Below are 16,081 nucleotides of genomic sequence, written 5' to 3'. Positions count from 1 at the left end.
GTGAGACAGAAGAACATCTATGACATCATGCTTTACACAAATTCTTCTCTCCCGTCACATGGAGCTAAAAATGAGACCCAGATGGTGAGCGGGCCGGGCCCAACCTGGCAACCCGGGGGAGGCGGCGGCACATTCACCATCAGCAGAAACGGTGTCAGTCGTCCCGCATGGACAACAATGAGAGATGCTGTCAGCCTGCGTCCCCAAAAACATCTTTGTGATTCAAATTATTGTAAACTGAACAGGGAATGCGACGTTAGGGAAACGGGCTGCGGTAAATGTGGTGTCGTTGTACTGGAAGTGCTGGTTACCAGTCTGTCCCCTTTTCTCTCTTTCTGAGCTGCTGTCATGCAAGTGGTGGTTTAAAGACACAAATCAGCAGTTTTCTCAAAACACTCTTAACTTGATGTGTTTAGACCAGTGATGGGGCGGGGGGGGGTTGAATAGCAGTAAAATAATAATTTGATTTGAAATACGGTCTGCATCCATAAGGAGTCAGCTGTAACACCATGAGCTGCGAGAAACATCGAAAACATTGGTTTTACCATCGATAAACTGTTTGGGACAGTTAAGTAGTTAAAAATACTGTATAAATGATTGAAATATTTAGCTAAAGGTAATGGATAAATGAATAAAATAGTAAGACTAAGGTAAACAGTAAATACTTTGCTAAAAATAATGGATTAATAGCTGTAACAGAAGTAATTGATAAATAAATTAAGTATGGTCTTAATAGCCGTCGGTCATAGTTACGGCTAAAATAGTTAGCTAAAGATAATGAATTGCTGACATATTTAGCTAAAGGTTATGGGACAATGGTACACAGTTACTTAAAAATAACAGATTAATGGTAACAGTAGACAGTTTGAACTAATGAATAAATGAATGAAACAGACTAACGTAATCAATAAATACTTAGCCAAAAGTAATGGATTAATGACTGTAATAGTTAAAAGTAATTGATGAAAAATTAAGTATTTAACTGAACGTAATGGAGAAATTGCTGAAATATTTGGTAAACGGTAATGGATACATGAATGCAACAGCTAGACTGAAGTAATCAGGAATATTTAGGGAAGGGTAATGGATAAAGGGCTGAAATATTTAGCTAAAGATAATGGATAAAGGGCTGAAATATTTAGCTAAAGATAATGGATAAAGGGCTGAACATTTATGGATAAATGGTTGAAATATATACCTTAATGAAATGGATAAATGGCTAAAATACTTAGCCAAAGGTAATGGATAAAAGGTTTAAATATTTAGCCGAAGGTAATGAATAAATGGTGAAATAGGTATTTCTAGAACTATTTAGCTAAGGAAACAAATGTTTAAAATAGCTACAGGTGATGGTTATGGCTGAAATAGTTAGCTAAAGATAATGTGTAAATTATAGACACAGTTAGCTAAAGGTAACAGATTAACTGTTACAGTAGATCATTTAAATTGATGGATAAATGGATAAAATGTCGAGCTTTTAACAGTCTAACTTCGACATTAACAGTTCAATTTTATGAAAAGATTATTGAAACAATATCCAATTCTGTTCTGTCAATTCTGGTTTTGGGTCTTATATCTAAAAAAAAAAAAGTTTTGATAGCACTGGTCTCATCACACAACATAAAAGTAGCTGAGTATTGATTTTAGCATGCAAATGCCACTTATATTTGTACTCCAAATCTATTCTTCCATCTTTATCACCAAATCTGCTGCTTCTTTTTCAAAAAAGTGAGCATGCATTTATATTCTGCACTCTATTATTGGAGTTGTTAGAGACACTGGGAGCAGAGCCAGCAGGCGATTGATACAATCATAGCCTAATTCAGCTACCTTGTGGGCGGCAAACACGTCGGCTCTTCCTCACAAAGGTCTCTGTGTAGGTTTAGTCAAATATTTTGAGCAGAGCACAAAACAAAAAGCCCTCTACTAGTGCAGATAGTAAGTGACTGTGATCACTGAGACACAATTTTCTTTTACTGCACAAGGCAGGATGAACTGCTGAAATTACAAGTCTCGTAAAAATTAACTTTGTCATAAAATTCATTTAGAGTCAGATAAGCGCCTGCCAGCCGTAAAACAGACGTGAAAGTGAAAGTTTACTCTGAAAGCACATCAAACGCGTAAAGAAACAAAACGGATCGAACTTCCAGCCGACTCTCAGCCGCCATAAAACAGAACATCGCATGGCACGGCGACAGCAAAAACAGAGTCAAAATTGAACAAATGTGCAAAATTACACGTATGAGTGACTGAGGCTACCATTTTCAACTTGCCTCAAAACCCACTTGGCAAGTCGGAGTTTCCCACAGTTCCCTTCACAGCCCATCAGTCAGGCCGGAGAGGAGCGGGGGCCTGACTGTCAGGGGTCAGTGCTACGCTGAACATGGAGAGAATATGAAGCAGCTGCCTGGGACAGGAGAGCCTCACGAGCCACCGCGTGTGTGTGTGTGTGTGTGTGTGTGTGTGTGTGTGTGTGTGTGTGTGTGCGTGTGTGTGTGTGCGTGTGTGTGCGTGTTTCTCAGGCTCATTAGCTCCTTTACATAAATGATTATGGGTTGTGGTCAAACATTATCCTGCATTAACATTAGTGTAAAGATTTTCATTTTCAAGTTTTATGCAGGTTTTTTCATGCATTTGTGAATCTAATGCTGAAAATGTGTTAAGCTTTCTTGCTTTTTGGCAAATATTGAGTTCATTTTATTAATAGTAACATTACAGTAATGAATGACTGCCATATAAACAACGGATATGAAATAAAAACTACTCCAAAATACAGCCAGGCCCCAGGACACAGACACATGAAAGGCCGCCCATCCATTTTATGTCTCTTTTTAGTCATTTTGTATCTTTGCGTAGCTGTTTTGTGTGTCTTTATCATCGGTATCATGCGTGTCTTTTTGGTAATTTTGCATCTTTGTTGTTGGTTTGCACTACTTTGTAGTCAGTTTGCATCACTTTGGGGTCCCTTTGGGCCTTTTGTAGTAGGTTTGCATCACTTTAGGATCATTTTGCATTCGTTGTTTGTCTCTTATTGGTCGTTTTGCATCCGTGTTGGCATTTTGTTTCTTTTTGTGATCTTTTGTGTCTCTGAAGTCATTTTGCATCTTTGCAGTCATTTTGCCTCTCTTTGCAGAGTTTTTTGGGTTTTTTTGGCTCATTTGTATCACATTAGGGTCATTTTGCATTGCTCTGAAGTCTTTTTGCGTCTTTTTATTATCATTTTGTGTCTGTTTGTGTCTTTGTGGTCACTTTGCATCTCTCTGTAATCATTTTGCATCTCATTGCAGTCATTTTGTGCCTCTTTGTAGTAGGTTTGCATGTCTTTGTATTCCCCTTTGCATCAGTTTCTGGTCATTTTGCATCTTTTTGTAGTAGGTTTGTATCTCTTTGTAGTTATTTTGTATATCTTTGTAGTTATTTTGTGTGTTTTTTTGGTCATTTTGTATCATTTTTAGTCTATTTGCACCACTTTGCATATTTGTATCCTTGGTTTGTGTCTCTTTATGATCATTCACATCTCTTGGTAGTTATTCGTAGCTCTTTTGCGCCTTTATTTGGTCATTCGATTAACTTTATGACAAAAAGTATAAAACAGTCACTTCATGCATCTATCCATCCATCAGTGACACTAACAAACCCGCTCCGATCACCTTGTGCCTCTGGTGGGTGAGGCAGTCTGTGCCACCCTGTGCCTGGCCCTGGTTATATACAAATCTGTAAGTTGTGCAGCTCCAGCTGATTGTGAAAGCTGCTGCCAACACACACGACAAAAAGACTGAAACCTTGCATGCAAAGTCATGAGAAACGGCCTTCTAGTCTTACTTTCTTGATGCCAGCGAGTGAAACACAACCACACCTATCTTTCTCACTCCTCTATATGAATGTCCTCCAGCGGGGAGGAAGAATCCAGACAGATCATCAGCACCAGCCACTCTGCATCCCCACCGCCACACCATACAGACCCTCCGCTCAATGGAAACAACCCCTCCCCTGGCTCGTCTTCTTTCACTGATAGGTGTCAGGCCATTCTTATTATTTCCTCTTTGGACAGAAGACATGCTCAGTCTGACTTTCTTTTCTGCGGTTTTATCTGATGACACCGCTAACACACACACACACACACACACACACACACACACACACACACACACACACACACACAAAGAGATGGTGAAAGGGGGGCCCTCCCGCTGACAGCGAGATGGATGCCATAAGTGACAACCTTTTGTTTTAGTAAAATACACTGAGATGCTGGCTGCGCAGAGGCGAAAGGCGGAGGCCAAAGGGAACAACTTGTTCACTTGTTCCGTTTGGTTAAGCAAACCGTGGCACTGTCGGAACTTGTTACTTTTCCAGGTTTGTTTCGCTGAAGCTCAGAGGGGCTCGAGCTGTTGATAGAAGCATCACAGCAAATACACTCGGTATAAAAAACTCACGTCAGGCTTCAAATTACCACGCGCTTTGTCCTCTCTGAATGCTTTACTGGCTCCAAAGTGGCAGTTTATACTCTACGTGCCAAAAATGTCAATAAAACCGCCTTAATCGCCCATCCGATCTGTAATAGCACCTGCTTATGGAAACACAACACGCCCCTGCAGTCTATCTCCGCAGCTGCAAGGTTTCCTTCCCATTAAAGCGCCACTACAGTCGGAAACACAGGTCAGAGCGCAATTACGCATTCGGACAGGCGCACTTTGTTTGTGGAAATGACTTCCTGGCCTTTTCTTTTCTTCTGGATGTTGATAAAAATCAGGGTCACAAAAGTGCATATAAATACACGTAGGCCCTACTGAACGAAACAGCTACAGAAACTTGAGAAACAGCAGCATATTTTTATTATTATTTATTATTGCATACAAGAAATATGGAGCTATAGTTGGAGCAGCATCTATTATATTTCGGCAAAACTGTGTGCGTTTATGTTTCTATTAAAATGCGGATCTGATTTCCGCAAATGAATCATTTTCTCCAACAAAATAGAATCACTGAATTCAGTCATCTATTTAGATAATATGCATTTTATATAGGCATAAATGATAGAGATTTTATTATTTTATTTGGGGAACAGCTTTATGTAAATACATGTTACTTTTTTGTTTTGGACTCATTAAAAGTTGCAATAACGCCAAAAAAGATTAATTTTAGGATAAGATTAATCATTAGTTTAGCTAAAACAAATTGTTATATAATTTAATCGTGTCTTGATGTTAATCATCGGGGTTTTTTACTGTTCAGGTCGTAGGATTTCAGCTCGAGGCCTTCTCGTCTCTCTCTGCCAAAATCAGGATTTATTTAGCCACAACCAAATTAATTAAACCCTGATTTTAAGTCAGATCACCGCTAGTAGCACAAAGATTTCCCTGTGCTAACATCGAGAATATTTTGGTTTTAGATGAGCGTTGCATCTGTGTTTTATTCACGAGAAAATATAAAATGATTTCACATTAACGAATAAACATCAGGCTGGTGCATAGTTTCCTGTGCGTAAAGGCAGGACGCGGTGAATATGCTTATTTGAAACAAAATCTTTTACACGAATTAAATAAAACATTTAAACAAAAATAGATTTAGAGCTAAAATAATTAGAAAAGTGAAGGAGAAAAGAGGGGATGCCTTACCGACACACTCGTTGGCTTCCCGGGCCGTGGCGCGCTGCCATGGTCGGTCATAGTGGAAAGGTTTGCACCTGTCGCACTCCGGTCCCGCCGTGTTGTGTTTGCACTCACAAACCAGATTCCCCTCTCTGTCCTTGACGCACTTCGACGCGTGCCCGTTGCACTTGCACCGTCCCCCGACTTGCAGGTCCGACACGGCGTAAAAGTAGGAGTCTCGGGCCAGCTCCGAGTCGTCCTCGTTCTCGTCTCCGAAAGTGTGAAGCCGGCTGAAGATCACCTTGATGTCGGTGGCCGTCACCCAGTCCTGCAGCACCGGGGAGTTGTCGAAGTCGTGCGCGGACGGTCTGCCGTCCAGGGTGCTGAAGGCGATGAGTCCACCTGTCAGAGGGTGCATGTCCGTGTGGGAGTCCGTGCAGATGGCCTCCTGCTCGTTCTGCTTCGTTATTGCTGCTTTATTCTGCCTGTTGTACATTTTCTTGCACTGAGTGGAGTAAAACTGAAACGGCACCCACGACTTTCCGTAGTCCATGGACTTGTAGATCGCCATGGACTCCGGTCTGGGTGAGCAGAACTGCAGGCTCACATAGGTGACCTCAAACTTTTTCCCCAGCGACAAGGTGAGCGTGACGTTCTGCGGGTACTGCACGTAGTTTTCAGACTGCCAGCAGGTGAGGTTGTGCGGATTGTTGAGGTCCGTTAAGTACGCAGGTGGATGGGACTTCTTGGGGTCCCCGGCGTCGCACGTGTGACAGTCCCGCGTCCTCTCCTCGCCTTTCTCGGTCACCACACAGTACCTGGCGGCCGGGTTGCCGCAGGTGCTGGACACGCGCACGTCCTTCCCGAAAGCGGAGTTGACGAAGTCGGGGATGCACCTCCGAGGGTTCCCGTTCTCATCATAGCACGGGTCCGGAGGGGACGACTGTGCAGCAAACATGCTGAGCCCGTATCCTCCAAAGACCCGCTCGGTTAGCGCACAAACTGTCACCAAGGTGACCCAAACCTCCAAAATCCTTTGCATTGTAATCCGTGCACCGCAGGGACTCTGGCGCTGAAATGTAATGCACACAAAATATCAGATTAATAATTAATTATGATAAAGCCAAAATCAAGTCACTCAAAATAAACGATTCTCTGGTGCGTAAAACTTAAACGCACAAGCGAAAGAGAAACAAAATATTCTTACGAGGCAAAGAAACCCAGGACTCTTCCTCCAAATAAACTGCTCAGTCTGAAAGTGAACTCCTAACAATTTGGAGAGCAACCTATCCCGTTTACGTACGAAAAACTACTGCTATACTTTCCCCCTCTGTGAAATTCCTAAATAAAAATAAGATCTGGCAAAAGCCCAGCTGGCTCTGAGGGTCCCTCTGCCTGTCCTCTCAGTCACACCTCTGTCCACCTCTATCTCTTTCTGTCCCATTCCCTCTCTGTTATAATAGGAGAAAGGGGGTCCACTCATTCAGAGGAGACGGAGCCTTTGGAGAGTCTCTGCGGAGGGAGAGGGAGCAGCGACATCTTCCGGAGCATTGCTGGTACTGCAGGTAAAAACACCTCAAAAGAAATGTGATGCATTCAAACTTGTGATTTGAAGGTACAAAAAGAGTAACATTTATTTATATCTTAAGCAATTTGCCTTAAAAACATGACTTTGTCTCTCTTTTGATTTTTTTTTGGTCATGTTGCAGCATTTAGCTCCCAGGAACTGTTTGGCATGTTTTCTGCACTTTTCATTCTTCATTTCTTAAATTCTTTTGGCTGTGTTCATGCATATGGCATACATTTCAGCAAGATTGTTTATTTTTGTTTAATCAGTAAATTTCCAGCTCAGCTCCTACAATAAGTCTAAAATACACTGTGAAAACTAAATAGTTAAATTTAGTCTGCTCCACTGAAACCCATTCAAACTGACATTTTTGACCCCACAGCCATCAAAGCATAAAAACCTGCTTTTATTTATTATATCTGGGTGTCATTCTGGTCTTTTGCATTGGATTTTTTAAAAATTATTTTCCACATGATGAAGTCATTTTTAATCACATTTGGCACATGGGAAAAAAATACATGCTATTTCCACTAGGTGCACTGTCACAATCAGTGTTTCTGCCAATCACTGACACATCCCAGACTGTCATAATAATAAGAGGAAGAATCTACTCTGCATGTAGTATATTGAAGATGCATCTGAGGGAACTTAAACCCAGGAAAATTTACAGTTCTGAAACAAAATTTTTAGATTGGGGATGCCAAATTTTAAATGACTCAGTGTCATTTTAGGGAGCCAGCATGTAAGGGCCACACAGGAAAAAAGCACACACTATGGCTTTTTTTCAATGATTTATAGTAACAGATATGTTTTTAATGACATTGAAAAACGCTCCGCTCTCTTTCTCCGCCGTTCTCTCCGCTGGTGTCTCCCAATGTCTGATTGGTCTCGTTCTCCGCTGGTGTCTCCACCAGTGTCCGCTCAGCTCTCATTCTCCGCCGTTATCTCTGCCGATGTCTCAGAATGTCCGCTGCGCTCTTATTCTCGTGTCTCCGTCAGTGTCTCCGAGTGTACGCTCCGCTCTCATTCTCCGCCGGTGTAAGCGGCTGCTGTCTCCTCCCTCCCTCCTTCTGCTCCGTGTGTGTGTGATGGGGACATGATGAGAGGACATGATGAGGGGACATGATGAGGGGACATGATGAGAGGACATGATGAGAGGACACGCTGGACGCGGTTTGAGTTCAGGTGTAGTGAGTTTCCAGCTCGGTTCTGCTGAAAGAATAAACTGATATCTGATGTTTGATTCCTTCCAACAACAAGCAGAACAACATGTGAATGTGCAGAGATCACAGAGCCGTTATTTAGGGACGGTTCTGTAGCTGCTGCTTCCTGACAGTTTGGGGAACGTTTCTCTCTATAGATCCACTAGAACTCAAACACATTATTATTTTTGGCATTATATTTGTACAATTCAAGTTGACATAAATGTCAGTTTTTTGATGAAAATGCACAAATTAAATTCATCAGTTCTCACCACATCTCAGCCTTTCATACTCTCAGGTAATGAAAAACAAAGAAAAAGAAATAATCAGTTATCGGTATCTTATCGGACACGAGAAGCTAGAAATTATTGGTTTATTGGTGAAATAATCATTATCATGAATCACTGCTTTTTGTGCGCTTTTCTGTTTCGAGCTTTGTTATTCAATGTTTATTTTATATTTTGTTCATTTTTTTCCACCTCTGGCCTGAGGCATATAAATACACGTAATTATTTTATTTTATTGTTTTAATTTATATATATATATATATATATATATATATATATATATATATATATATATATATATATATATACATTTTAAATAAATATGTTTATTTATAATAAGTTTTTAAATTTTAACACTCACACATAAAGTACTAACTAAACTAACTAACTAAAGTTGCTATACAAATTAAGATAACATAAGATAAGATAAAACTTTATTGATCTCACACCTGGAAAATTCACTTGTCACAGCAGCTCAAACAGAAATTTAAAAAGTATACAAATATAACAAAATATAAAGTACTCAAGACTATTTATAGTATATACACATTTCAGCGAAGATTTCTACAGTGCGATACACAGTGTGGAATAAATATTGCATAGAGATAAAAACAGTGTAAACATATAGTATTGCATGAGGTAGGAACATTATGCATGCATAAACCTAGATCACTGACGTGAAATAGTTATTTTGTGTGATTAATTTGTCATTAAGTGTCAGTGATAAGATCTGCCATGTGAAAGACTCCTCCTACAACATCAGTAGATTGTGTTCTGTGAAGCACTTCAGCCCAAAGACTCGCTCAGTTCCTGTTTTGCAGCACATGCTCTCTGACTCTGCAGTCGGACGGTCTATTTTTGAAAAGCACAAACCCGGGAGGATGTGGTCTCGGTATTGTTTCCCTCCGCTGCTCAGCTGTGGTTGATCTGGGATGATCCAGGACACTGATAACAGCAGCAGATGGGTAAGACTTATGTGTCTTACGTTTTCATTTCTAATCTCTTTTTATGTTTAGCATGTTTACAGTACCTTCAGAGTGTCTGTATTTAATGTCTCATGCCTGTCTGAAGGAGCTTTTTTTATACTTTTACCATTTCCATAAACGATCTCTGTAGTAGGAACAAGCCTCTGTTGCATAACGTCCATCAGATCTAACTGCAAAGTGTTCAAGCTCTGCATGTTTCCTGTTCCTCTTCTTCTAAAAGCTGCTGAGGGCTTTTATCAGTGCACTGAGGATTGCGCAGTGTAACATTTATTTAGTATTTATTAGATAATATTTTTTGTATTGAAAGATACAGCAATAATTATAATGCAGCTGGTTTTATAGAGGGCAGCTGTGCGTGTATCAGTGTCACCGATCTTGTTTTTCCATCTCTCCTCCACTTTGTGCAATTAAAGCAATTAAATAATCTTCATTTTAGAGCGGGATCAGCAGAGATCGGTGCTGCAGAGATAAGTGTTTTTGCATTGTGGCATTAACTGTCAGGTTTGCATGGAAGTGCAGGACAATATAAACATACAATGGAGCAACACCTGCTTCCTCAGCAGTGGCTGAATAGACTTGCAGAAGCTGGATTCGCAGGTGCTGCAGAGCACAGAGCTGCTGCCCTAATGCACAGAAGATATGCGTGTCTTCATGATTTATGCTGCAGGCTTCATTTATTTTAATGTTAGATTGATATGATAATTGTGACTGAATATCATCATTACTTCAGCCTGTTATCAGATTATCACTGCCTTTTATGCAGACCGCTACTTCTCTACAGTGATCCCCAAACTGCAGACACTTCTGCAGGTTCAAATTCAAGAAATCCAAGAGGGGAAGAAATAGACAAAAATATACACTGAGTCAGCTGGAACGCCTGAAAGTTGTTGCAACTGAGGGAAAACTGAGCAAATAGTTAAAAGTCATGAATAAGAAAGATGAACTGGTTTGCAAAAAAAAAAATGAAACCTGGATCGACACTACTTTTCTTTCTTCAAATCAAATTGGTTTGATTTTTTTTTCTTTTTCAAAAGCATGAAGAAAAGGTTATGAGAAATTTAGCAGGAAATGCCCCACAAACTGCAAGAAATTAGTAGATTTAAAAAGTTTTACTATAATAAAAAAAACTTTTTACTTAAAATTATTTTTGCAAAATCATTATGATTTTTGTTTTTTTAGGTTTTGTCTATTTTATCTTCTTTTATTACTCCCCCTTTTTTTCATGCTAATTTTTGGTAATTTTCTTGCACTTTTTAAAATGAATTTTTTGGGTCATTTCTTCTAAATTTGCTCACTCTCTTCTTTCCATGTTTCACAAACAAATCAAGCTGATTGGCCCAGGTTTCAAAGGGTTAAGATGTAGTTTCTATCCCGTCTTATTAATGCTTCCCGGAAGGCCTTTTCCTGTTTTGTCGGGCTCAGGTGACCCCAGTTTTCCAGTCGCACACGTGATTCAACACTGGTCACAGTGACACATCTGCCACAGCTGGGCACAAACTGCAGCTTCCGTATGCACATCGACATCCTGGAAGCCAAATATACTTAAGAGGAAAATATATTTTCTCATCGAGAGGGAAGTCTCATGGCAGTCTTTTTTTCAATTATGTCTCTTTAAATAGATCACAATAGGCACAGAAACAGACCCCGGCTTGGGAATAGTCTTTATTACCCCAGTGAAATGTTTCCAAAATGTCCATTTCATTGTGTGGTCGGTGTGGTTTTACTTGTTTGTCATCAAATGTCTGTGCATCCTGACCACAGGTGTCATGTGATGGGTACCAAGCAAAGTCCAGAAATGTCTTTTTTCTTTTTTTGTTCATAACTGTTGCACTTTATTGGGTTTTGTTGATTTTACCCTTCAACATCCTCGGTCAGAAAAAATCGACAGAATTTTTTTTTGCATTTTTTAATTTCCCTGGTGTTAAAATAACTTTTTTTTCAACAGACGCCCATACACATACATACCCTTTTTTTTTTTTTTTTTAAAAAGGCCTTTAGTAAACAGCTGAGACGGCCCCTAAATAAAACACAAAGAAAAGATCAAAATGACAAAACATGCTATTAAAATGCTTGTAATATGCAGTTTTCCAGCGTGTATCAGTTTGTGACCATTAAATGAGAAGTATTGCCAGTATTAGTACTGTTTCCATGTTTGTATTCGAGATATTTACCACCAGCAGGACTGTAAATGATAAACATAGCCAGATTCTTGTCTTTACCTTGACTGACATTTACACTTTTGATAATAAAACACAGAGACACTTGTCTGTGCTTGTTAATCAAGATTAAATGGGAAGTAGTCCTTTTGTCACATTAATTTCTATCCCACTTTCAGTCATGAAATGTGGTGTCAGCGGCTGATTTTAAGAATGAAGTAGAGAAGCAGGAGAAGTTGTGGTTGCTGCTTTCGACCAGCTCATCTCCGGTCCGCACACGCAGCCTGTGACTCACTGGTTTTAGTAGGAAGTGGCGGGCTGCGTTTTCTGCCCTGACATCTTTGTCGTGGACATTTGTGCTCGCACCCCTGTTTGTGCAGACCTTTTGTGTTTGATTGTCTCTTGGGAGGAACAATAATGATTATGGAGTGCTGGCAGCAGCAATAACAGGAAGTTTGGATGACCAAAGAGACACCATTTATTGGTTCAGTCGAACACAATAATAGGGCGTGATTCTTGCTTTTATTTTGGGACTTCCTGGAGGTTTATCTGCTGTGGATGTTGTGATGTCTCTGCAGAAGATGATGCTGAGGATGGAGCAGAGCTCGTGCACTGAGGATCGGATCCAGCATGTCCTCGAGCGATGCCTCAGTAGCCTGGGTGTCGACACTCCTGACAAACAACTCTGGAACGGTAAGACTCAATTTCATACCTCCGATAACTGTATATGACCTAATATGAGTTCTCAGTTTGCACCAGAGTACACGTGGCAATAAACAGGGTTTATATGGTCGCGAAAAACCTGGAAAAGTCATGAAAAACTAAATATACCCTAAAAGTCATGAAAATCTGTTCACAAACCTGTGTAATCTAATGACAATTTCTTTTTTATGGTTTCTTGCAATGATTAATGGTTTAATTTTGGCCATTTTCAAAGAAAATATACAATGTTTTCTTCAAAAAAAAAGAAAGACAGAAAAAATGTTTGCGATGAAAACTGCCTAAAAATATGGAAGAAACAAACACCAAAATGTTTTGTAAAAAAAAAACTAAAAGTTTAAAAAAAACTTTCTTCCCTATAAAACTCACAAAAATGTTTAAAGAGAAAAATCACATTTTTTAATGCACAAATAATTTTAAAGGGGAAAATGGCTAATATTTTTGATAGAAGTAGTTTCCTTTTAAAATTGGTGGTAAAATAAATACAAAATACAGCTAGTTAAAGTTGTACAGCCCTCCCCGAAGCCAAAAAAAAACCCCATAACTCCACAGCGCTTAAGAAATAATTAAACATGCCGTCACCTTTTTGCAGTCCCTCACTTAAATCAAAATGTTCAGTTCTGATCCTGTTCTGAATTTATTTATTTTTTGGAATATATTTATAAAAGCTATTATTTTTATTCATGAAAAAGAACTGAGGAGTATCGATGATTGTTTCAGAGCATGTATATTCTTGAAAATTTGCCTCAAAGTCTTGGAAATGTAGTGGTCAATAAAGAATAAAGATGATATCTTAAAACCACGTCCTGACACGCTGCTGTTGAACTGAACTGAAATATTAACTGAGTGATGAAAACACCACGTGAATTTTAAACTCTTAAATTATCAACACATGCAACCGGCAAACCAACTGGGAACATATTGTCCGTCTTATGGCGACAAACGGGAATTGAAAGTGGTGACACTCAGAATGAGGAGTGACTGAAAGTGTCGAACAGGATCAGTGTCACAGAGTCACATTTTGAAATACTTAACCCTTTGAAATCTGAGCAAATGTGCTTGTTTTCTTTCAAAAACATTGGAAGAAGGCAATGAACAACAAAAGAAATAAACCAAAAATCAGTAAAAAAAAAAAAAAAAGTACAAGAAAAGTAGCTCAAAATTAGTAAAATAAATAAATGAAATAAAAACAGGAAATGACCTGAAAAAAGAGTGTAAAAATCATAATAACTCTGTAACATAATTTTAAATATGTAACTATGATAATTACCTATATAGTTAGATATTTTTCCCTAGCTTTTTAAAAAAATATAAATCTACAAATTTCTTGCAATTTGTCGAACTTTTCTTACCAGGTTATTTACTGTCTTTTTTGCCATTAAAGACATTTTTTAAAAAAACACAATTTGCTCAGGGTTAAAAGGTTAAAATACTTGCGAAAGGCGTCTGAAAGCAGCACAAAAATTGTGTGGTCAGTCCAGATGTCAAAGGGTTAAGTGAAACATTCAGTGGTGCAATCATCTTTCGCTCCTCAGCACCCTTTAGAGTATTGACTTTATATTGCGTGTTTACAGCCTGTTATCAGAATGAAACCTGAAAGGAGAAATAAGTGGTGTGTGTTTCTGTCTGCCTGCAGCTGGCCTGTGCATCAACCGCTGGTGTTTGGAGGAACTTGTGAAGAGAGATGCCCACAACTTCCCCATCCTTCTACAGAAAATACTGAGAAAAACAAAGGAGGTCTGCAGCTTAAAAACAACATCATGAGTGTAATATGAAGAATGATGGTGTGTTTTAATTCATGCTTTTATTTTTTTACAGGTGCTAGAGCAGAATCTGTATGATCTGGTGGTGCCGCTCACGCTCCTCTTCTCCTCAACCCTCCTTAAAGTGAGTAGAAGAACCAGCTCGTCTCCTCCAGATTACTCTGTTTCGTAATTAACCCTTAGGGACTGTTTGGTGCATGTTCTTCACTGTTTTGATTATTTTGGCCGTGTTCAGGCATATGTCACTCATTATTGCAAGACTGTGTATTTTTCTTTAATCTTGGAATTTCCAGCTCAGCTCCTATAATAGGTCTAAAAACATTAAAAACTAAATTGTTCCACTGTTAAGTTAAAAAAATGCTCAATTGAAATCCATTCAAACAGCAATTTTGGGTCCCACAGCCATTAAAGCAAAAAAACATTAATTTTATTATTTCTGGGTGTTATTCTGGGCTTTTGACTTGGAATTGAAATGTTTACTATTTTCCATCTGATGATATCATTTTTACCATATTTGGCATATGGAAAAAATAAATGCTATTTCCACAAGGTGCACTGTCATAATCAATTTTGCTGCAAATTATTGACATCATCTAGGCTTTGATCATCGAAATAAAGAAAAAAATCAAAATTGCATGTAGTTTAAGGTAGTGGCATCATGACAAAAACCTAGAATTTAAAGGGTGAATATACTAAAAATTAATGAATAATTGATATTCATGATTAGGACTGATGTTGGTTAAAAAGTTACTCAAATAATGTATATATTAAATAATTAATATTTTTAAAGCTTTATTTTGAAAAGCACACTTTACAGAGTGGTATTAGTATTTGACACTGCACAAAAAATAATAATGTATAAAAATCAATGTTGCTGCTAATCACTGACATATTCCAGGTTGTGATAATCCAAAAAAATGTACTTTGCATGTAGTATACTGAAAATATTTTTGTGTTTTTTTTTCCATCTAAAAACATAGTGGCATCATGCCAAAAACCTGGCATTTAAAGGGTAAAAATTGGGAAAAATGAATTATTATTTGATATTTCTGATTAGGATGTTGGCTAAAAGATTAAGTCAATGAAAGTAGAAAATAATGTAAATGCATAATATTTTTCCAAGCCATTTTGTGCACACAGCGGTTTGAGTGTGTGTAATATTAAAGCAGGCTTTTAGGGTTAACATGGTCATTTGTTTCAGGCTCCTCATGTGGCTCAGGACTGCAGCGTGCTGCAGGAGGCCTACCTGTTGTTCCACAGCTTCCTGGCCTGGCCTGAGCCGTGCAGCTCCGCCAGTAAACGGCTGCTGATCATCATCCAGCAGGAGCTCAGAGCTCCAGGTAACTCTGACTCTGCACTGCAGTGAAACACAACGGGTTAATCTCCCTGTGTTTGGTTGAATTTGTGAAGAGGGCTGTTTTTCTTGCATGTCTCTGCGGTGAACAAAGAATTCAAAAACACAGAAGAGGCGGTGGAGGTGGATGGTGGATGGTGTGACACCTGTGCTCGATGCCTGCATATCTGCAGAGCACAGTTTGAGACCACGAAACAAAGCAAACCGGTTTTAATTTTGCAAAGTCATCACTCTGTTTCCAGTGGCTTTTAGGCACCAAACGTGGGTGTTTTGTAGCAACTTGTTGCTGTGTTTCATGTCGGGATAGTGAGGAAAAAAGGTAACTTCTGCACACTTACTCTTTGCCATGCAAGTTTATTCAAAACATCATTTCGACCCCATTTGGGTCTTCATCAGGTCAGGTGTTTTTTGATAGCCTTGCACGTATGTGATGTGCATATAACGACCCTCTTTCA

At 39.1% G+C, this 16,081-nt stretch overlaps 2 protein-coding genes across 3 annotated transcripts in view; one reads left to right on the top strand and one right to left on the bottom strand.

Annotated features, from left to right (window-relative positions):
* Positions 1-7,021, bottom strand: part of ntn1b (netrin 1b) — a 60,313-nt gene extending 53,292 nt beyond the window's left edge. The window contains exons 1-2 of the mRNA XM_042504291.2: positions 6,799-7,021; positions 5,619-6,663 (exon numbers count right to left, since the gene is read on the bottom strand). Of these exons, the coding sequence (XP_042360225.1) occupies positions 5,619-6,633 (1,015 nt within the window). The 5' untranslated portion in view covers positions 6,634-6,663; positions 6,799-7,021. The remainder of the gene's footprint in view (positions 1-5,618; positions 6,664-6,798) is intronic.
* The window catches only part of LOC121940368 (phosphoinositide 3-kinase regulatory subunit 5-like), a 111,586-nt gene that overhangs the window by 86,517 nt on the left and 8,988 nt on the right, over positions 1-16,081 (top strand). The window contains exons 6-10 of one of the 2 annotated variants that reach the window (XM_088069173.1): positions 7,055-7,156; positions 12,368-12,482; positions 14,146-14,246; positions 14,328-14,396; positions 15,474-15,612. In XM_088069173.1, coding sequence (XP_087925299.1) covers positions 7,055-7,156; positions 12,368-12,482; positions 14,146-14,246; positions 14,328-14,396; positions 15,474-15,612 — 526 coding nt within the window. Of the gene's footprint in view, positions 1-7,054; positions 7,157-9,214; positions 9,613-12,367; positions 12,483-14,145; positions 14,247-14,327; positions 14,397-15,473; positions 15,613-16,081 lie in introns of those variants that run through there. The other variant, XM_088069174.1, reaches the window with a different exon arrangement.

This window comes from Plectropomus leopardus, chromosome 18 (assembly GCF_026936395.1).
Source record: "Plectropomus leopardus strain MGB_pleo_1.0 chromosome 18, ASM2693639v1, whole genome shotgun sequence".
Taxonomy (NCBI): domain Eukaryota; kingdom Metazoa; phylum Chordata; class Actinopteri; order Perciformes; family Serranidae; genus Plectropomus; species Plectropomus leopardus.
This window is presented reverse-complemented; position numbering and strand designations above follow the sequence as displayed.